The 24,296-nt window shown below is 41.7% G+C and overlaps 1 protein-coding gene across 1 annotated transcript in view; it reads left to right on the forward strand.

The window, feature by feature from the left end:
• The first annotated feature begins 7,095 nt into the window (after positions 1–7,095).
• Positions 7,096–24,296, forward strand: part of LOC108942641 (gamma-aminobutyric acid receptor subunit beta-1-like) — a 31,345-nt gene continuing 14,144 nt past the window's right edge. Inside the window, exons 1-3 of the mRNA XM_018766103.1 lie at positions 7,096–7,870; positions 7,987–8,078; positions 8,196–8,263. Of these exons, the coding sequence (XP_018621619.1) occupies positions 7,791–7,870; positions 7,987–8,078; positions 8,196–8,263 (240 nt within the window). The 5' untranslated portion in view covers positions 7,096–7,790. The remainder of the gene's footprint in view (positions 7,871–7,986; positions 8,079–8,195; positions 8,264–24,296) is intronic.

The raw sequence follows: 24,296 nt of genomic DNA on the forward strand, positions 1-24,296 counted from the left end.
GAGGGGAGGGGACACACCCAGGACAGGACACCAGTCTATCACAAGGCACCCCAAGCAGGACTTGAACCCCAGACCCACCAGAGATCAGGACCCAGTCCAACCCACTGCGCCACCGCACCCCTTTCCTTAGTATGTATGTAAAGAAAAAAGTACTTTCCTTTACATTTGCGTTACCCTCTTGTTACTTTTGAATTCTTCACATTTGATGTTTTGCGTTTTCTTCCTTAAAACTAAACAAGTCACTTTTACCGCAAACCGTAATGCCTTTTTATGGATTTGTGGCCGTAATTGGTTCTCAATCCCAGTTTTCTCCTGCAGTGTTTCAATTCAGAGTTTAGTGTTCAGTGTTTGTCCTACACTGACTGACAACCTAATTGATTCACAACGGGAGAAGTGAATTTAATGAAAAATAATCTGAGCTTCAACATGTTTAAAGCATTAAGAATAAATTTTCCCCTCATACTATGAGATATGAACATTAATCTATCCATCCATCCAGTTTTAATAACTGCTTGCAAACCAAAGCTTATCGCAGGCACATTGGGTGTAAGACCGAAGGGCGTGCACCCTGGATGAGACTCCAGTCTGTTGGATGGTAGCCACACATGCACACATGCTCTCACTCAGTCATATACAGGTGGTCCCTGATGTACGACCATTTGACTTGCGTTTCTTTTCGACTTTACGATGTGAGCTGGTAATAGACATTCAGTAGAAACCGTACTTTGAATTTGTATTTTTTTCCTGCGCAAGTGAGAGATGGAGCGACACTCTCTCGCAGTGCTGGGCAGCGACAGCGATCCTCATCTCTAATTCTGTCACACAGAGTTGTGTATTAGGTGTATTAAATACATTTTCGATTTACGATATTTTCGACTTATGATGGGTTTCGGGAAACGTAACCCCATCATAAATTGGGAACCACCTCTATTACCAAACACTACAGGCAATTTAGAGTCACCAATCCACCTAAACCGCATATCTCTGGACTGTGGGAGGATACCAGCGCACCTGGAAGAAACCCATGCAGATATGGTTACAACATGCAAACTCTACACAGATTGTGTGGGATCAAACCTATGTTCTTTCACACCACTCATAATAACCATATATACACATGGACACACACACCCCTCACCGACCACTTTACATTTATTCATTTAGCAGACAATTTTCTAAAAAGCGACATGCATCTCATAGAAAATACAATGTGCGTATTACATTAGCAGATGCTTGATAGTTAAGTACAGTTTGTTTCTTTCCACCATATGAACCAATGTACATCACACAAGTACCTGCATAAAACTTTATCTGAACATCAACGATTCCTTCCTAGTATTTTTTTTTAAATATATAAACGTTTACGTTACATTACAGGAGTAGTTGCATGAAGGTTTATCCATTGTTTAACAGACATGATTTCAAAGTTATAGTACATGAACATTTACACATTACATGAACTTAATAGATCATGGTCAAAGAGAGTCCAGAAGAGGTGTTTTTTAAGACCCTATTTAAATGTGGACAGAGATTCAGCAGTTCTAAGTGAGAGGGGGAGGTTATCCCACCACAACGGAGCCAGAACTGAGAACCTTCATGCTTTACGTTTTGTGCATGGGGCCGTCAAGCAGGCAGATGTGGAGGAGCGTAGCAGCCTGGTTAGGATGTAGCGGATGATCAACTTCATTAGGAACATCATTCTAATACTGGGTAGGACTCCCCCTTACTCTCAGAATAGCCTGAATTCTTTGTGGCATGGATACAAATAGGTTTTGGAAACATTCCTCAGCATTCTAGTCCATGTTGACAGGATTACATCATGTACAGTGATTGCTGCACATTTTCAACTGCATTCATATGGCAAAAGTTCCATTCTACCACATCCCAAAGGTGCTGTATTGGATTCAGATCTTGTGACTCGGGAGGCATTGAAGTACACTGAACTCCTTGCTATATTCATGGAATCAATTTGAGATGATTTGTGCTTTGTGACATGGTGCATTACCTGTTGGAAGTAGCCATTAGAAGGGTACATGGTAGTCATACAGGGATGCACATGGTCAGCAACAATACTCAGATAAGTTATGGCATTTAAGTGATGATTGACTGGTATTAATGGGCCCAAGATGTGCCAAGAATACATTCCCCATACCATTATACCATCACCACCAGGCTGAACTGTTGACACAAAGCAAGTTGGGTCCATGGATTCATGTTGTGTACACCAAATTCTGACCCAACCATGTGCATGTTGTAGCAGAAATTGGTTTTGGTGAGCTTGTGCCCACTGTAGCCTCAGATTCCTGTTCTTAGCTGACAAGAGTGGAACCCAAGGTGGTCTTCTGTAGCCCATCTACATTAGGGTTTGTGTTGTGCATTCAGAGCTGCTTTTCTGCTCACCATTTTTGTAAAGAGTGGTTACTTCAGTTACTATAGCCTTTCTGTGAAAATCAACTTTGTAACTTTTGTTCTAAACCTGCATGCTTACCTACAGTCAAAACTGAATGAGAAAAGTTAAATATTTAACCTTAGTTGAAGATGGTTATGCTCTGTTTAGTTGAAAGAACACCTTGGTTGACAAACAGGAAACTGTGGAATGTACAGAACTGCTGATCCTGTTCTTTAAAGTCATTGTTGGAGTAGTCTGTGAAACAAGTTGTGATATTAACATTTTTTCATATTGTGTGTGTGTGTGTGTTACTAACAAAGTATATAAGTATGGAGGAAACTTGCGTATGTCTGTTCTCTCTGTAGGCTCTTGTGAGCCTAGCTTTCCATAAAGTAAAACTTGTGAGCAGTACTCACAAGAAGATGGCTGATAGACCCAAAGGTTGCCAGTTCAAATCTCGCCTACTGCTATAGTAACACTGAGCAAGGTACTTATCCTAAATGAATCCAGTGAAAGTTACCCAATTGTATAAATGGATAAATAGCTGCAAGTACCTCAGCATTGTAAGTTGCTTTGGCAAAAAGTGTCAGCTAAATAAATCTACTCTTCTGCCGCTGTGACTTGTCTCTCAGCTTGAACAAGCCTGATTGTTCTCCTCTGATCTCTCTCATCAACAAGGTGTTTCTGCCCACAGGACTGTTACTCACTGTTTTTTGCATCATTCTGTGTAAATTCTAAAGACTTTGTGCATGAAAATCCCAGGAGATCAGCAGTTACAGAAATACTGAATCCACTCCACCTGGTATCAACAACCATGCTATGTCAAAGTCACTTAGATCACAAATTTCCCACATTCTGATGTTTGATCTGAACATTAACTGAAGCTGTTAGCCTGTGCCTGCATAATTTCATGCGTTAAGCTCCTGCCACATGATTAGCTGATTAGATAATTGCATGAACAAGTGCACAGGTGTTACTAATAAAATGTCAGTCATTATTTTTGAACTGAGTTCAAAATACTCATATTTTGTTAATTTCAACATGCAATAATAAATTGCATTTTGCAGGAAGTAATGGCAAGTTAAATGTTTGAAAATAGACAAAGGTTATTTTAAATGCTTTCAAAGTATTACTGGTCTGAATTTAACCGCCATTGAAAAACAGTTCTTTTTGTTCTTTGGAATGTAATTTTATTTTGCTGATTTTCTTTTTTGTTATTTAAAAAGCTGCATGAAAGGTTTTATTACTGACCATTTTTTTGTCAATGATGTAAAATGTGTGAATTAACTGATTTGGTATTTATTCTAATTATGTTGAATCTAATTCAACTGCATACACACACACACACACACACACACACACACACACACATTTTCAGAACCGCTCATCCCTTACGGGGTCACGGGGAACCGGAGCCTACCCGGCAACACAGGGCGTAAGGCCAGAGGGGGAAGGGGACACACCCAGGACGGGACGCCAGTCCGCCGCAAGGCACCCCAAGCGGGACTTGAACCCCAGACCCACCGAAGAGCAGGACTGCGGTCCAACCCACTGCGCCACTGCACTCCCCCTTCAACTGCATACAGTGAACACATTTTCGTAGTCTTATAGTAAAGCTGGATGTTTTTTTTTCCCTACTTTAGTCCTGTTCATCCCAATATCATAATACATCTAACTGGAACCATACTGGCTATCTATCAGCTTAACCCTAAAGCATATACTGGCATCACATCTAACCAGACTCCAAAAGGTATACTGGCTTCACATCTTTGTCTGCCAAAACGGTTATTAAATTCAGTATATTTCTTAAAACTTTAAGGCAAATCCCATAGCAGCCAGCTTATTCTACAATGTCTGTTCTTCAAACTGTTTTCACAGGACTCTGATGTACTTATCGTCTTGTGCACTTGTGCATCTGGGCCTTCCACTTATTTTTCTATTATTTACATTTTTTCATTTAACAGACCCTTTTCTCCAAAGCTACGTACATCTCATAGAAAATACAATTTGTGCATCACCTTAGGAGAAAGAGGTATAGCTACAGATGTGACTTAAGTACAGTTAGTTTCCTTCACTGTATGCACCGATGTTTATCGCACAAGTAGCTGCATAAAAGATTACCAGAATGTCGCCGATTCCTAAAAATCTTCCTAGTTTTTTTTTTTTTTTTAAAGATACATATAAACATTTACGGGGTACCATGACGCAGCGGGTAGGTCTGGGGTTGAAGTCCCATTTAGGGTGCCTTGTGACGGACTGGCATTCTATCCTGGGTGTGTACCCTCCCCTACCAGCCTTATGCTCTCCATTGCCAGGTTAGGCTCCGGCTTCCTGCGACCCTGCTCGAGATAAGTGGCTTCGGCCCGTGTGCGTGTGTGTGTGTGTGTGTGTGTGTGTAAACATTTACATTACATTGCAGGAGTGGCTCTGTAAAGGACTGAGCCAATCATGAACAATTATACCTTACATGAACTTAAGAGATCATGGGCGAAGTGAGTCCGAAAGCAATGAGCTTTAAGACCCCTTTTAAACGTGGATAAAAATTTAGCAGTTCTGAGTGAGAGGGGTAGGTCGTTCCACCACAACGGAGCCAGAACTGAGAACCTCCGTGCTTTACCTTTTGTGCGTGGGACCACCAAGTGGGCAGATGTGGAAGAGCGTAGCAGTCTGGGTGGCGTGTAACGAATGATCAAGTCTTGTAGATAGCTGAGAGCAGTTCTATTGATGCATTTGTAGGCCATAACCAGGGTCTTAAATTTGATCCAGGCAGCTATGGAAAGCCAGTGCAGAGAAACATGCGAATGCTTTGCTTTGGCAAGTCAAACACGACTAGTGCAGCAGCGTTCTGTATCATCTGTAGACGTTTGATGGTAGTAGCAGGAAGACCACACGAGAGAGCTGCAGTAGTCCAGGTGGGATGTCACCATGGCCTGGACAAGTACTTGGGCAGAGTCTGTTGTGAGGTAAGGACTGATCCTGCGATGTTATGCAGGATGTATCTGCAGGTCCGGGTTCAATGTGCTGAGAGAAAGATAGACTTGAGTCAGTCATCCCTCCCAGATGCTTAGCTGAGGAGGTAGGCAAAATGAGTGAGTTGTCCAGTTTAATCGAGAAATCGTGACAGGAAGACAGGCCAGCTTGGAGGTGTAGGATCTCTGTTTTGGAGAGGTTGAGTTGTAGGTGGAGATCAGACATCCATGCACAGATGTCTGACAGGCAGGCAGCAATGCGCGGAAGTGTCTGATGCTCCAGGTGGAAAGGAAGGGAAGAGCTGGGTATCATCAGTGTAGCAGTGGAATCCATGGGAGGTAATGACAGGGCCGAGGAATGAGGTGTAGCTCGAGAAGAGCTGAGGACCCAATACCGAGCCCTATGGAAAACTGGTTGAGAGAGGCAGAGGAGAAGAACGGAAGCCCCGTCAGACCACTTGGTAGGATCTGTCAGATAGATATGACTCAAACCATCTTAGTGCTGTTCCTCTGATCCCAAGCTGACTGAGAGGAGACTAGAGTATCCTGGCTAGATCCAGTTTGTCCTCTTCGTGCAAAACAGTAGTGGACATCTTTGTATGAAATCTCAAATTTTTGGGCAGTCTGATGCATGGAATAACCTTTGTTTTACAAAACAGACTAACGTGTTTCTTGAAAAAGCTGGTTAGTTGGCCATTTTTGAACCCAGAAATGAAATTTAGGAATACCAGTACCTTACAACCTAAGGAAAGGCAATTTACTTGCTTTCTTGAACAGAATAGTTGGTTTCAGCTGTGCCAACACAATTACAAAGGTTTCTCTACCGTAAGCATAATTACCATTAGAGTTTACCAATAGTACGCTGGAGTAATGGTTGCTGTAAATGAGGCTTTGTCATCATATGCTGATAAATTACAAATCAGGCATTTCAGTGAGTAATAACTAGTTCCAATTAACCTTCATATCTTTGAACTGGAAGGAAACCATAGCGCTCAAGAAACTCAGGCAGATCACACAAAATGAGCTGGATTTAAACCTACGCTCACACAGGACAAGGCACTGTGATGTAGCAGTGCTGCTCGCTGCAACTACTTATTGTTAAATACTTTAAATCTGAATTTTCATACAAAAAGCTGGCCTTCCTGGTGAGATGAGGTCCTTTCCACCAGGAACAGAACCATCTAAGGAGCTACAACCTTAGACTTCTATACTGTTTGTGGCCCTCTGAGAATAACATTAACACCACATCTCTAGTATGGTTGTATTACAAAGATTTTTTAAAAATCATAAATATATGCACTTTTCAATTAAATCATGCTGCTGGAAACAAATATTGACTTTTTCTCAAGTTCTGGCAATTAGTGATCATTATGAATTCCTTGTCTTTTGACATTACATAAATCATTTCAGATTATTGTGCCTGTTAGTCTGTACTTTATTTAGATTTGCAAGCTCTGTCACAATAATGGAGACGGGATCATGCTAACCTGCAGACACAAACAAGCGCGCAGAGACGCACGTGTCCTCACTCAGACCGACTGAAGTCTTTTTTTTCACACAAAACGCACACGAACGCGGGAGGCCCTTATTAAACAGAGGCGCTCCATCTCGTCACTATCCCTGAACAATAAACATCACAGTATTTGTCATAGGCTGGATTTGCGCGGTTCCCCCCAAAACCCAGCTCACCAGTTACACGCACAGACAGGGATGCGCAGCAGGCGCGGGGGTTGCGCTTTGGATATGAAGACAAGCCGGAGGAGCAAAGCGGAACGTGCTGGGCTGGCAGCAGCGCCGAGCAACCGGCGTCAGTGGACGCAGACTGCGCAAGTCCTTCAGTAGCCTCCTCTCTAAGTCATCCCTCTGTCTTATAGAACCGCGATGTTTAATGCCTAGCCACGATTCTGAACCAAACAAATAATTAACTTGGCTGCCAATCCGTGACGCACCGTTAATTGAAGATAAGCGTCGATCACACAAGCGACACAAGGCGCGGCTCCCCGAACGCGCGGGTGCTCCAGGATGTCAATGCGGCTGGGTAACGGTAGAAAGAGGGACACGAGGAAAGCCGAGGTTCCTGTACCTGTCTGATGCAAATACGGATATGAGATTCTGCTGTGTCTGCTGAAACTCCCAAATTAGCCGGAGGCTGTGCGGTCTGACCGGCATACTGATTTGTTTCTGTAACCGCATCCTCGCGACCTCCGCACTAACAGCATTAACATTAACACCGAGGGGGGAAAACGCCTAGACATTTTTCTTCTTTTCTCGGCAGTTTTGGAGAGAAAAGGGGAAGACCATTTTCAAGCGGTGTTTCGATGTTTGCTAAGACACGCGCATGCGTCGCTATTGTCGGATTTACTGCACTGACCAGGACTAAGTTGCGTTCCTCTCATCTTCCACCAAAGTATTTTCTTTAATTGAACTTAGGAATGTGGACGGCGCGACACCGCGCCCGAGCTGGCGTTTTATCTCTGCCCTTGATGGTGGCCGTGGTGTACTGTGCGCAAAGGTGAGATCTTTTGCCCCTCTCTATAAGCGTTATTTTCGGCATGTTCTGCGCGGTCGCGTGGTATGCACGTTGGGGTGAGTGTCTCTGAATCATCTGATCTTTTTGTGCTTCTTTAGTGCGAATGAGCCCAGCAACATGTCATACGTGAAAGCGACCGTGGACAAACTGCTCAAAGGATACGACATTCGCTTAAGGCCCGATTTCGGAGGTAGAGCAATGAGCGCCGCCGCATCGTCACCTGCACTGTTCGCTTCATGGTCTCAGTGGAGATTTCACGAGGACTGGAGTCCATTGTCACGAATTCATGCAGTGTTTTCCTTTGAAGGTGCACCTGTCGATGTAGGAATGAGTATAGACATCGCCAGCATCGACATGGTCTCCGAAGTCAACATGGTGAGTAACTTTAATCTGCATGACATCAGTGCAGCCAATACGACAAAACTGGTATTATGGGGATGCGCACCACACGTGTAATAGGATCCTGCTAAGGGCTTATTTGAACCCTGGACATTGCTGTGGCGCTGCATCATATTTTAGAAGTTAAATAACGGTATGCCTTCTCGCTTCGTTATTAGGACACCGTGTTTTGACAATATGTCACGTTGCAATGCACTATATTTCAATAAGATGTTAGATTTGTTAAATACGCGCAATGCCGCCATCTGTCGATGACTGTGAGTCACTGCGTTTCAGCACCACGGACAGATCCGCAATCTGTATTTCATATGCATAAAGTTCCCTTAGGTGTCAGAGCCAGTGAAGGCTGAGAATGAACGGTTCTCCGGGATGATAAGGGGAGGGTGGCGAAGTACTGCGTCCCGCGGCACGTTGCTACAGCACATGGACTGCGCACGCTTTCAGCAGTCCGCACACGCATATACCTACACTGGAATCTCAGGCATCTGCAGTCTGAAAACGTGAAGGATAAAACAACAAAATATATGGATTTAAAAGGACAAAAAAAAAAAAAAAAAAACGCCCCAACATTGACTCATTGCTCTATTTTTCTCAAAACTTAATGTTTAAATTAATCGATAGACATGCTAAATTTTCTTTTTAAAGATTTGTCAGACAGGTTTTATTCATTTATTTGTTGGATTTAAGAACGGTAACATTTTATTCAAAAGAGCAAACAATTTGTCAAACAATCATTAAGCTCTCATAACATGAAACCTCAGCACTTGGAATATTTGGGTATTTGTGTGTGCATTTCCATGTGTTTGTGTGGATGATTGATGGGTGTGCCTCCTTCAAAACCCAAAGCATATTATTCAAAAAAATGTCTGCTGTGCAAGGATGGTCATGGCATCTTGATTATTTTACTTATTTCAGAAGTAGGGATTTTTTAAAAAAAATGGTTGGTTTGGAAAAACAGCTGACATTGCTTTTGGTCACATAGCAATTTATGCAGCATCAGATTATACATGTGCTTATTTTTGTAGCTGGGTATCAGTATCATTCTCCAGCATTGACAAACTAAAGACAGAAATCTGTGATCTTAATCAGTATCCCACCTTGTACTGCATGGAGGAGGCTAGAGAAAGGTCAATGAGCTGCTGGCATCCTAAATACCTTTATATACACATACATTCTAAATGTTTTGTTTTATAAACAGAGCTCAATCTTATCACGTAATAGCAGACCAGAAAAAGATGCAATTGATTAAAATTAATGAACCATTAGTTTCAGACAAAGGGATGAGGCATACATGTTTTCCAACTCCTTCCGGCATTTTGTTTTATTTTTTTCATATGGTAGATTTTCTTTGAAAGGCAGAAGTATTCTTACCAGACTAGAAATGTGGAACAACTATTTGGCCTTTGGTTGAAGGTTCTTTCTACTTTGCAACTGACCAACTAGACATTATTGAATCACCTGGCCCCCTCTTGGCAACACAACATATAGTTCATAAGGGATAAATGCAAGATGAATCAAGTGAATCATAGGATTTGCAACAAAAGCATGCGAATTAAATGGTAAAATGGATTATCTTTCCTTGTATTAACTGATAGCATTAAGTTATTTATTTTCCCAAACAAACTTTTGAGAGTGAATGCTCTCTGTTAACAAGGTAAGTAATTGGTCCGTAGAAACAACTAAGCCAAAAAGCAAACTTGCCATTGTTTCTTCAGATCTTCTTTAAAAATCTCACACCCTGATGTAGCATTTTTCATTTTTGTTCAACTGTATAATTTGGCAGACAAAAGTTGACAGTGCTTGCAAACATTGTTTATTACCAAGGTACCCAAAGAGAACGTATGAAAAAAAGCATATACACAAAGTCAGCACCATGTTTCATTCTGCACAATTGTAGTGAATTTATAAGGAAGAAAGCAAAAGTCCATTAGCAGGTCTTCTGATTCAGTCCTCCCCCCACAATGGAATCATTTGTGCTCTTTGTGTGGTTATGCCCTTTCAAACAGTGTGGAAATATAATTTACATTGTTTTACTTGTTACAGTGCTGGTGTCAGGAAGATACCTTATTGTAATGGACATTGGTGTGTCACTCAACATTGTAGAGAATTGTTGGTATGCTGAAACCATAGTCTCTATGCTAATATCATAATGTTTTTATTGTGTCACAAAAGAACTGTCTCACCATTTTTTTCTAAATAAGTCTATATACCCTGCAGTGTATTTCCTAGAAGAAATTGAGAGTTGGTGTTAAAGGAATACATTAAATAGGGCATACTGAGATGATGTTAATGACAGGCCAGGGTGGGTAATTTCTAAAATTGCTTTTTCTCTGAGATGTACATCGCTTTGGAGAAAAGCATCTAAATGAATAAATGTAAATGTAAAAGTGATCAGGAAACAGTGAATCAGCTTTTTTATTCAAGATCCAATAAAATATAGATTTGTCATGTAACAAAGCATCCTACCTTTATCAGACACTTAAGCAAACCAAAGCAATTTACCATTATTGCCCATTTATACAGATTAATAATTTTACTAGTTAGTAATGGAAAGTACCTTGCTGGAGGTGGGACTCAGACTTGCAGCCTTTGGGTCTAAAGACAACAGCTCTAACCACTACACTACCAACTGCCACAATACTTGTGAGATAGAAGCAAATGTAATTTCTACTCAGTTAGCTCGAATGACAAAACACCTTGTTGGACTTCTGAACATGTTAAGAGTCAGACCCATATGCCTGGAGATGAAAATCTCAGATCTCATGGCTCTTTATCATCCTCTAAGAAGGAAAAGAAAGCCTTACATTAAAATGCTCAGAATTCTCTTAAAAGGCAATATCCATACCCGCGACTTTATATGAGTTAAGTGTTCAGTTATTGCACCTGATACTCTGCAGAGAGGAATTATGAGTGATCATAGTAATTATGAGAATTGCCTGATAGGTTGTACTATAATCATTGTGTGCATGTTATAGTAGCTTCTCAAAGCACTTTACAATAAAGTGAAACCATAGACTAATTATAGTGCAATTAACATATTAAATATAATTGAGCCCATCCATTATCAATAATCTTAAATATCCCACACCTGTGCTGAACATCCACACCTAGGCACATTTTCTTTAAAAATCTCACATGCTGGTATAGCTGCTGCTGTGTTTTGTGTGGTGGGTTGTAGTGCTGAACAATGAAAGATGGAGGTATTCAATTAATATAAATAGCCCGAACAAACTATATACTTAGGCTGTGACAAAGGCCTATTTGTGGTTTTGCCTGAAGGTGGATGCAAACTATACTCCCTAGGAATAAAACTCAAGGGAGCATAAAAGATTCTCCCGAACTTGCATTTTAAACTACATCTCTGGAACATCTCAATCTTAACTGCTGTGTACTCAACACATCTTCCCCCTACAGGTAATATAAGTTTCCATGAGGGTTTTGCTTAAAATTTTATCTTAAATTTTCTTGGTAGAAAGCATTTATAGAGACAATGTATATTTTGTTATGGAAAATGCATTCACTTTAATAACACTTTATAACTATAACAAAGTTCAAAGTGAGAGAGGAATCCCCAGAGGAAAGTCACAGTAAACTGAATTGTGTACTTCTGTCCCTCATGATAAACTGTAGCAAGACTTCCACCGATTTTACAGCTCCGATTATTTGTCCAGTTTCAGTGTTCAAAGAAAGTAGAAACCATGCAAATCTGACTTTTGATAAATAGCTTTCTTAATAAGGGGACCTGATAAATAAGGCTCAATTTAATGTGTTTATGCTTCTTAGAAATAGGTAATTATCACTAATTTATTGTCTTTCAAATTGAACTGTTTTTCTCCTCTTCTCAGATGACCAGATATGAAACCATCAATTGATTTATTTGGGTTAAATTCTTTTGAACATTAAAATATATTGCCACATTGGTTCTGTTATGAGTTGTGTCATAGAGACTTGAGTGCAATGTGAGGAATGGGGTTGAGGTTGGCTAGAGGTTGCTTAGGGAACCCACCAGCTGGAGGAAACCCATAACCAATGTTCTTGTAGTGAGAACTACTTCACAAAACATAGCCTCACTGATATATTTTCCCTCTGCGCTAATAAAAGCCTGTTCAAAACCCAGGTGGTCTGAATGTGAACCCTTGCAACCACTCTGTGCTCATCAGTCCTGCCCAGGAGATGTATTGATCTAAGCACATGATTTATCTGCACACCATGCTCCTGAAATGTGGATTTATGAGATATCCAGGGATTGGCACCTTGCCACTTGAGTGGTGGAAACAAAAGTATCATCGTGGTATGGCAAGGCACAAGAGAGGGGGTTCTTAGAGAGAGACCTATGGCTCTAGCAATGTGTGTGTGATGACTATAGGTCTTAGTGCATGATGAACCTTGTCTATGTTCCTTACATTAGCTTTCCTGTAGCTTTTCCTCACTGATTGGTCTCCAGCATGAATGTCTTTGATGGGGTTTGTCATCCATTAATCATTCATGTATGATCATCTCCAATTAGCAATGTGTTGAATCATAATGCCTGGGAAAGTAGGAATCATTTGTAACCAAGACGTCGTATACAGTTAACTGCCATAACTTTAGTATGGGGAATGAGGGGGACTAAAGGATAACAGACTCATAGCAGCAGTTATCAGACATTTGCTTTGTGAACCGCAAATAATATTTAATACACATAAACTATTTCATATATGTTCCTTGCTTTTATTCTCAGTAACTTGGATTTTTTTAGTCAATTCAGGATGGCTATTTTATTCAATGGTGCTACCAGTGATTCCCTAAAGGGACTTGAAGCAACAGCCATCAGGTTACAGTACAAGCCTGTGTTTTGTTACCGGTGCTGACTTGTGGTCCCGTCTCTCACTCTTAACTGGTTATGTTTTTCTTCATTAAAGCTGTGTAATGTGATGAGCACATATCTTGACCAGTGGACCCTTGCAATGACGCACTCATGACCCCATATCTCATTGTATTCATTCACTCCACTCTCCTCTGGCAGTATTAGTTTTATTTTGATTCTAGATCTGTCTAATGCATCATTCTCACTATACCTTTTTCTGGTGTACCCCATGACAGAACCGGGGCAAGTGGGCTAGGGGTCCACCTTCTTTCTGGGAAACACCCTGATATAGCAAACACAAGTGTTAATGACACTTAACACCAGGTAAGGGGAGAGTTTCTGCCCCCAGGTGGAGGAGTTCAAGTATCTTGGGGTCTTCTTCACGAGTGAGGGAAGAAGGGAGCGCGAGATCGGCCACAGACTGGGAGCAGCGGCAGCAGTAATACAGTTGCTGTACCGGTCTGTAGTGGTGAAGGGGGAGCTGAGCCATAAGGCGAAGCTCTCCATTTACCGGTCGATCTACGTCCCTACCCTCACCTATGGTCATCAACTCTGGGTGATGACCGAAAGAATAAGATCGTGGATACAAGCGGCTGAAATGAGTTTTCTCCGCAGGGTGCTGGGACTCACTCTCCATGACAGGGTGAGGAGTTCGGACATCCGGGAGGAGCTCAGAGTAGAGCCGCTGCTCCTTCACATTGAGAGGAGCCAGTTGAGGTGGTTCGGGCATCTGATAAGGATGCCCCCAGTTGGCCTGGGAACGGCTGGTGATCCCCCAGGTTGAGCTGGAGGAAGTTGCGGGGGAAAGGGGCGGCTGGGCCTCTCTGCTCTCCCTGCTGCCACCGCGACCCTTTTAGGACAAGTGGGATAGAAGATGGATGGATGGAAGTGTTAATGACATTTAAACAAAAGAATAAAAAGTTGCACAGAGAGGACTCTACTGGTCTGTCCTTATGCTTTTTCTGCAACTTGTGCTCCAAAACAGAGGTAGCTGAGGCTGTGGAGGTAATTGAAAAAGCACTGAAAGGATTGTGATATGAATTTAAACTGCACCCTCTTTCTTTAGATGTTTTCACTTTTTTCAGTTCCTGTCTGAAACTGCTGGAGCCTATTGAAATGCAAGTTAATATTTCAGAATCTATTTTCCACATGACTAGAGCATGTCAAATAAATCTTCAGTTAATTATTTTTTTTTAAATTATTTATACATTTCAGTTGTTTGCAGAAGCTAGCATCTGTGAGAGACGTGCAAGTAAACCTAAACTGTTCCCAATAAATATATAAATATACAGTATATACATATAAGTGAGCTTGGTGAGTTGCAAAATTAAATTTTTCTGAAGACCTCTGTCCTATGCAGGCTTGCAGTGCACACTGCAAATCCTGCCATGTGGTGTTATGTCTTTTATACAAGTCTGAAGATAAGTGATGACTAAGTTCTGGAGTTTTGCCTCTAACACAGACATTCTTCAGTATCAGCTCCACACACCACACAACCAGCTAGGTATGGCTTTCAAGTGCTCTTTGGCAGGCAATTGCCTGATCATTGTCCATTTACATAGTTTATCTTACCCAACCAGATTGCTACACTCCTCCACCTCTTCCTGCTTGGTGATCCCTTGCACAAGAGGTTCAAAAGCATGAAGGTTCTTGGTTTGGGCTCCAATATTGTGGAATGGTGTTCCCCTCTCACTCAGAACCGAATCTCTCAACATTTAAGAAAGGTCTAAAAGCTCATTGTTTTTGGTCTGACTTTGATAACTATATACCTGTCGATAAACATGTGTTGTTATCTTTAATAATAAAAAACCTACATGCCTCTACTTGTGTAATCTATTTTGGTTTATACAGTGGTATTTGACAGATTTACAGTACTCAGTCACATGTCTGTAAATTCAGATTTTTATGAATAGTAACATTAAAACATGCTTGCCAAGCAAATGAGTGTTCAAATGCTTGGTAAAAAACTATGGTTCCTCTTACCAGTCTAATGGAGTAGACATTTTTTACCTTCTGCTCCCACATTTGGGTTTTTTCTTATCACTAACCACATAATTGGGCAGCACACACACACACACACACACATTTTCTGAACCGCTTGTCCCATATGGGGTCGCGGGGAACCAGAGCCTACCTGGCAACACAGGGCGTAAGGCCGGAGGAGGAGGGGACACACCCAGGACGGGACGCCAGTCTGTCGCAAGGCACCCCAAGCGGGACTTGAACCCCAGACCCACTGGAGAGCAGGACCCGGTCCAACCCGCTGCGCCACCGCACCCCCCGTAATTGGGCAGTATTTCATCTTATTTTAGAAGTCCTGTAATACTTCTGTTAGCATAATGTCTGAGTTCTAAAGTAAGAGAAGGTCAGCTGTGCAAATGGATGTGAACCTTCATTTTGACTCTAATGGAGGCCAAACCAGACTCTTCACTTGTACCCTGCAAGACGTTGTGTAGCTGAAAAAGCTCTGGTGGAGCTAACTGCCGACTTCCAACACTCACAGTGGGGGCTCTGATCCTTAAACTGAAGTCCACACAAGTATAGAGGCTGTGTTACACAGGCTATGAATTCAACAGGGCCAGCACACTGTGCACAATATTGCAGCCAACGTGGCTGAGCTGAAGGAGGCCTACAGCAGCTTCCTCTTGGTAAATAGGGCTCTGAAGGCCAAGATGTGCAACTTTGCTGTCAGAAACTCTGTAGTATAATTTTGTAGATATTTAGTATGATTGTCTGCCACAGTTTACATTTTTCACTCTGTTCTCTAGGGTATACAGTATTTTACACCTACACACACATTGTCTGAAACCACTTGTCCTGAGCAGGGTCGCGGCAAACCAGAGCCTAACCCGGCAGCACAGGGCCCAAGGCTGGAGGAGGAGGGGACACACCCAGGACAGGATGCCAGTCTGTCACGAGGCACCCCAACTGGGACTTGAACCCCAGACCCACCAGAGAGCAGGCCCAGGCCAAACCCACTGCACCACTGTGCCCCCCACTACAGTATTTTATTACGTTCTTATTCTATTGCCCCTGAAAATAATTGCATCTAATGTTTATTTGTTTTCAATTTTATGTATGCCGTTATTTAATTCTTGTTGGTATTATATTCCTGACAGAACTTTTGGTTTCTCCATAGACTCCCCTGTATGTTTAGTGAACACACCATTATTCATTGGTTTCAAATTCACTTTGTTTAATGTGGAATGTTCATGGCTGCCTCAAGGTAGATGCACACTTTGGACAGACAGTTCACTACTAATTTGAAGAGGAGCTGTTTTAGGGTGGAAGAAATTTGGGGTATGGCAAGTCCTTTCCTTGTACCTCATATTCTTTACTTTGTTTACTGTTTGTTTACTATTCCTTTCCCTATTTTATGGTACTGCCATGGATATTCCAAGGTCATCTGTTCTACTTTATTTCACAGTTGAGACCAGATTTCCTTAACAATTTTTGCTGCTTTTGACAAAGTCGTCAACTCTAAGTAAATTATGGTTTATTTTATCAGCTGTAATATAAAATCTTCATTCATCCAAGAAAACATGGCTAACTGCCATCACATCTGTGACAAATGAAGGCTAGACATTTCTCCAGAAGACATATTTCTGCATGTGTGACCAGCTATGTATGCACTGTGACTGTGAAAGCCAGGTGTTCCATTCACGGTTGCACTCCAAGGTGAGGTTGGGGGGGTGTCACTATTATCACATGTAAGAATGTAATGGTTAAAGAAAAAAATTCAAGACTATGGATTTGTACAATGAGAGTGGCTTTCCAAATGGAGAACACACTTACAAAATCTGAGAATGTATGAAAGAAGTTATTGATACATTTTCACTTTATTTCCAAGAATACAGCATGTTCATCTTATACTCATATGTTCTCGCGTATATCTCCTGATATACAGTGCCTTACAAAAGTGTTCAAGCCCCTTGAAAACTACCACCATTTTCTGGATTTCAAAAGCTACATACACATATTCTTCCAGTAAGTATTTCTGTTACAAACCTAAATGTTCTAACAGTTTATTTTCAAAGCCAAAGTAAATAAAATAAAACAAAACAAAAAAAAACTGGAAAAATGCTACAGGTAAACTGGAAAAACAAGTATTTGACTGCCACACATTAATATTAAGTAAAGTAAAGTAATACTAGTATTGTGGAAAAAGGAGGCTATAAGTCTTCTGGGGTAAGTCTGAACCAGCTTTGCACACTGCTCAGGAATGATTTTGTACCATTCTTTCTCCAGATTTTTTGCAGATCATTCAGGCGTGTTGAATGGCAATTTTGAGCTGCAATCTTCAAAAGTTACCACAGATTCTCAATGGGGTTGAGATCAAGACAAGGCCATTGCAAGACATTCACTTTTTTGTTTTTGAAGCACTCCAGTGCTGTCTTGACCTTGTGCTTGGGATTGGTCCCTTGCTGTAAGGCTAACCTTCTCCCAAGCCTCAGTTTCTGTGCCAACTGGAACAGGTTCTCTTCTACCAGTTCCCTGTATTTACCTCCATCCATTCTTCCATCAATCTTAACAAGATTCCCAGTCTCTGAATATGAAAAGCATCCCCACAGCATTATGCTGCCACTGCCATACTTCGCTGTTGGAATAGTGTTTTTGAGGCATGGGCAGTGTTAGGTTTGTGCATACATAGTGCGTTGAATTTTGGGTGAAAAGCCCTATCTTGCTTTCATCTGACCACCATATCTTCTCTGACATCTAGCTGGACTCCTCTCATGCATTGTAGCAAACGGAAGATGTACCTTTTAATTGATATTTTTGAGTAATGGCTTCTTTCTTGCCACCCTTTCAGATACACCAGTGTTATGGAAAGCTCTTGATATTGTGGATTCATGTGCATGTAGCCCAGTTCCAGCAACTAACTTTTGGAGTTCTTTAAAAGTGATGGCTGGTGTCTTTGTCACTTCCCTTACAGTTTATGTCTTACTTGGGTGTTAAGTTGTGATGGACTGCTTTCTTTGTACAGTGACTGGGTGATGTGATACAACTGCCATTTCCAGATGATGGATCCAGTAGTGCTCCCTGGGACATCCAGGCACTTTTTTTGTACCCTTTTTCTGACTCAAGCATTTGGATCACCTTATCTCTTACTTCTGGTATGCTCTTTAATCTTAATTTTTGTAGTGGATTTATAGCCTGGCTAATGACCCTTACACAGTGATTTTTTATATCGAGAAAATATGACCTTTAATTACTCACTGGTAGAAACTAATTAATTAATTATGTCCAAATAAGACGCAAATGTCTCTTGTATGGGAGAATGATGAAGGAAATATTCCTCTGAAACTGTTTCTACAGTATGAATTGCCATACTGATAGGGTCTACTTCTTGCTTCTCCTCTAGTTGAGTTACTGTAGATTTTGCCTACAGACCGGAATGCTCCAACACGGATTATGCTGATTTATGTGTTTCTGTGTTTCTCTGACAAAGACAAAGAAACACTGTGGCAAAGAACTATACCATTACTTTTAAAGATTCCCATCTGTCATTGTACTCCAGTTTTCCTGCTGATGTTCTATGAGGGCCATGTGAATTCAGTGAGGTATCTAAACCTTTTGCCCAGTACAATATTTACCATAATTTTGCTTGAGCTGCCAAACTGACATGTTTACACAGAGGAAAGATTAGCATATTTGACTGTCCAGTGCTGATGACTGCTTTTCTTGCAGCTCTGAAGGAGTGGCAGTGGCTGATTCAAAAAATTATATTTGAAATAACTACATTTCAGTTTATTTTCTTGTTTTCAATTTTTAATAATTCTTACTGTGCTTCTAACTTACTGGGGGTTTTAAATTCACAATTGGGACAATGGTGCAGCTGGGGATTATGGGTAGTAGGAGATGGTGTTTCCATTCTAGTTTATAGTTTTTCTTTGTTTGGGTTTTGATATTCTCTCTTTTACAGGGGGTGCGGTGGTGCAGTGGGTTGGACCACAGTCCTGCTCTCCGGTGGGTCTGGGGTTCGAGTCCCGCTTGGGGTGCCTTGCGACGGACTGGCGTCCCGTCCTGGGTGTGTCCCCTTCCCCTCCGGCCTTACGCCCTGTGTTGCCGGGTAGGCTCCGGTTCCCCGTGACCCCGTATGGGACAAGCGGTTCTGAAAATGTGTGTGTGTGTATTCTCTCTTTTTTCCCTCCTATGTCAATGGGTCACTTCTTCTTATTTCTGTTGTTTTTGATGATAAGAAAAACATTACATGCAGTACACTAATTATTTTACACTTGCATTGTGACTTTTTCACATTTGGTGGCAGTGTTTTTCTCAAGGCATCATCAACAACTTCAAAAAGAACTTTCTTGATTAACTCACTTGGGTTAATGCTATACTTTTGAAAACCACTATAAACATGGCAAAAAGAAAGCCTGATCACATTGTTTTAACCATATTCATTGTTAATTCACAATAAAATGTAGAAGCTGTGCAAAATGTTTTGAACAGTTGGAAAGAAAAGATACAGGGCAACACAGTGATGCAGCAGGTAATGCTAGTGCCTCACAGTGCCTGGGCTGTTCAGGCATAGGTTTGAATCAAGCTCACTCTGTGCAGAGTTTCCTTGTACTTGTGTTCTATGCCTGAGTGCATTTCTTTTGGGTTCTCTGGTTTGCTCCTCAGGTTAAAAAAGGGGCTTTAGGTTAACTGGTGATTCTTAGTTGCCTGCGGTGTAAGCGAGTGTGTACATGTGTGGCTGCCCTGTGGTGGACTGACATTCTTGCCCAGGGTATACCCTATGTGGCCTTGTGCCCCTTTGTGTACAGTCCTGATTTGGACAAGTGGCTAAGGATAGTGAGTGAGTGAATAAGAAAGATTATGACCATCAAAAATCTATATATAATCAAAACACAATGATTAAAAAAAGCTTTGCTCAATGTACAGTCATGCGCCACTTAATGCCTGACCGCATATACGAAGGTGGTCCCATAAGATTATAATGGAGCTGAAAAATTCTTAGCGACTAGCAATGTCGTAGTATTTACTATTCTGTACTTTTTAATTTTTTTAGTGTACTCTTTCTACTTATAAAAGCATTTACTGTTAAACATTTACATTTATTCATTTAACTGATGCTTTTCTCCAAAGCAACTTACAATGTTAAGAAAAACACTTTGCTGTGTTACGCCGGCAGCAGCGTCATTAATCTCGTGTTTACCTCGTCTCTTGACTGCATCAAAGCTATAACATCTAGGTTTTTACAAGTGCACTTTATGGTGTTTGCAGAACAACGAAATCCCCTAATGACGCATTTCTCATAACGTATCCCTGTCGTTAAGGGATGCATGAACATATTGTGACACACAGCGTTGTGGGTTTGGGTGGGGCGAAGAAGGATGCAGAGGCAGTGCTCATTTTGAACGTTTTATTATAACACCGACACACAGGGAAATAACGCTCTCAGTCTGAGGACCCCGTTTCCTCCAGGACCCGCGCGTTTAGCCAGCCTTCCCAGCCTGCTTAGCGCCCCTAGACTTTCTCGCTTTCTCTCCAGCAGACGCAATCGCCCCCTTATATTCCCCGTATGTCATCAAAAGACAACCAATTATTCAATTCAATCCAATTTATTTTTATAGAGTGCTCTTCTCATGCAGTGACACAGAGCACTTTAACACAGGCATAAAGCAAGAAAAACAGATACAAACAAAGAAGACAGTCGACTAATGGCTACCATAATGAAGAACTTATTATAGAGCTAGAAGTATACCTACTGGCCACCAGAGAAAGGAACAAAAACTCCCAACTGAAGGCTGAGGGAGAAAAAAACCTTTGGGGGTCCACGGGCCAGTGGTTGCCCACCCCTCCTGGGAATTCTAGAAAGTAACAATTTGTAAGCCAGTGTGTAACAAGCAATAATGATAATGTTGATAAATGGCATCTTGGATCCCCAGCTCAGCATGGAACGTCTTGATCATCATGGCAGATGGACATCATCCTCTGTCAGCATGGGATTCGTCTGTCACCACTGGCCAGCCTCCTCAGGTCTTATGTAGTGAGGTAGTGCTCAACGAGAAGATAGAACGGAGTTAGTAATTTGTTACTTAAGTAAATTTAATATGCATTTTTATAAAGGTGATAAAAAAAAACCAAGGCAGGTGGAATTACATTATGAGGTGGAATGCCTGAGTGAACATGTAAGTCTTTAGTTGGGATTTGAAAACAGAAACAGACGGGGCATTTCTGACAGTAACTGGTAGACTATTCCACAGTTTAGGTGCTCTATAACAAAAGGCATGACCTCCTACTGAGGTCTTATTGATCACAGGTACTTCAAGGTAACCTGCATCTAATGAACAGAGATATCGTCCTGGGATATAAAAATTAATGATCTCACAAAGGTAAGCCGAAGCAATGCCATGTACTGCCTTATAGGTCAAAAGTAGGATTTTATAATCAACTCTATAAGCGACCGGGAGCCAATGCAATGATTTAAGTACCAGTGTTATATGGTCAGGGGGGCGCAGTGGCGCAGTGGGTTGGACCAGGTCCTGCTCTCCAGTGGGTCTGGGGTCCGAGTCCCGCTTGGGGTGCCTTGTGCTGGACTGGCGTCCTGTCCTCGGTGTGTCCCCTCCACCTCCGGCCTTACGTCCTGTGTTGCCGAGTAGGCTCCACGACCCCGTATGGGACAAGCGGTTCAGAAAATGTGTGTGTGTTATATGGTCAAACTTCCTAGTTCTAGTGACAGTTCTCACAGCAGCATTTTGTACCAACTGTAGCCTGGATACAGTCTGGTATGGACTACCCGACAATAAAGCATTACAGTCATCCAGCCTGCTGGAAACAAAAGCATAAACCAGTTTCTCAGAATCCCATCTACAAAGGAATTGCCGCATTTTAGCTATGCTTCTTAACTGAAGGAAGCACAACTTAGTAAAAGCATTTACATGCGATACAAATGACAGCTTTGCATCCAGAAGGACACCCAAATCCTTGACACAATCCGTACACTTGAAGGTAATACCATTTGTTGTAAAGATTGGCGTGATTATGTCAAGAGTTTTAGCATCACCACCCACCACAAGTACCTCTGTTTTACTGGCATTTAGAGATAAAAATTATTGCTCATCCATAATTTTATACTGGTAAAGCAATTAGCTAACGACACCACATGTGATGGATCATCAGGCTTAAATGATACATAAAGCTGTGTGTCATCGGCATATGAATGAAAATTCACATTGTGTTTGTGAATAATGTCACCCAATGGTAACATATAAAGTGAGAACAGTAATGGACCCAGCACAGAGCCCTGTGGCACACCATACTGAACCGTAGTAGAGATGAAGGGGGTGCAGTCGTCAGATTTCAATACAAATTGTTCACGGTTAGCTAAATATGATTCAAACCACTTCAGAACGGTACCTCTTAGTCCAACCAGGTTTCCAAGTCTACTCAGTAGGATACTATGGTCTACATTATCAAACGCAGCACTCAAGTGTAAAAATAGAGATCTGACCAGCATCAGAAGAAATGAGAATATCATTAACAGCATGTGTAAATGCCGTTTCAATGCTGTGACCAGTGCGAAAACCAGACTGAAATTTTTCAATATTATGATGATTAAAATATTTTACAATTTGGGAAGCTACGATTTTTTCTAGAATTTTGGATAAAACGGTAGATTGGAGATTGGTCTATAATTACATGGGTTATTACAGTCCAGATCCGATTTCTTTAGTAGGGGTCTAATAACGGCGATTTTAAAAGCTTTTGGAACACAGCCATTTAGTAACAACATATTAACATTATTAACAATAGGTTCTGCAAGCACGGAAACTGCGACTTTCAGTAATTTAGTGGGGATTGATTGGGTCTAAAGGACAGGTAGTACTTTTCATAGAGCAAATTAGGACGGTAATTTCCTCTACAGTTATTACGTCGAAGCTACTGAGATGGTGCGGACAACTAATATTATCATTGAAGCGCTTACGCTTGCTAAAACCAAACTAGAGGGCGCTATGGATTTGCGGATATTCACTAATTTATTATTGAAAAACGGCATAAATTCATCTTTAGTAATGGTAGCAAAAATACATCTTACATGGTTTATCTTTGTGGTTACCAGTTAAGTAAGCGATGGTATTAAACAGGAAGCAAGGGTTCTTGTGATTTTCATCAATTAACTTTGCAGTTTGCGTAGTATTCGGATCTGGCATGACAAAGTGCTTTTTTGTATATTTTTTTATACAATCGGACCAGGCTACATAATAAACGTTTAGTTTAGTTGAGTGCCATTTACACTCTAATTTACGACATTCTAACTTTATTGCACGAGTTGATTTGTTAAACCATGGCGAGTTTCTTACAGTTCGAATAAGTTTAGTCTTTGGTGGAGCTGCAGAGTCTAGGGCGAATTTTACCACCGAATTATAATCTAAAGCCATTTGATCAATATCTACGCTCGTTCCAAAATCCGAGCTTCTAATATGATCAATGCCATGCCCACACCTCCGGGCCAACACGGAACACCTGGGACGCAACGCAGACTACAGCATAAAAGGCTGCATCAGACAACCAGCTGATACGGAACCTTAATCTGCCTCCTCGTTAGCGACCTTCTCCAGCCATTTCCTGTTCCCGAACGCCTTCTCCGAACCCGTCCCTTGTTTCCCCAATCTACTGCCTCTTTCTGATCATCCACCTCTTGCCTGTACACTGACCTCGCCTTTTGGATCCTCCCTGTTACGACGTTCACACCTCGAAGACCCTTTGCCCGTCCTCTGACCTCCTCTCTTGGATTTCCCCGAAGACACCACCACGATTACCTCTCTGCACTTGGGTCCGCCGCTTCCCTCAGATGCGACCATGACAGAAGGTTCCGCCACGTATACGGATCCAACGGAGCTGAACCATCTCCAGGTGGAGTTGGACTCGCGTGAAGCGCGCTTGGCTGGTATGGAACAGACGCTCCACAACCTCATCGCCTCTTACAACCAGGTGGTAAGCGTGCTGAATACGTCGCGTGCGCCCACACAGCCCTTGTGCATTTTTTTCCAGGAAACTGTCTGAGGCCGAACGAAACTACAACATAGGGAATAGAGAGCTCCTAGCAATTAACTTAGCCCTGGAAGAGTGGAGACATTGGCTGGAAGGGGCACAACACCCTTTTTTGGTGCTCACTGATCATAAGAATTTACAATATCTGCAGACAGCCCAGCG

This window comes from Scleropages formosus, chromosome 8 (genome assembly GCF_900964775.1).
Source record: "Scleropages formosus chromosome 8, fSclFor1.1, whole genome shotgun sequence".
Taxonomy (NCBI): Eukaryota; Metazoa; Chordata; class Actinopteri; order Osteoglossiformes; family Osteoglossidae; genus Scleropages; species Scleropages formosus.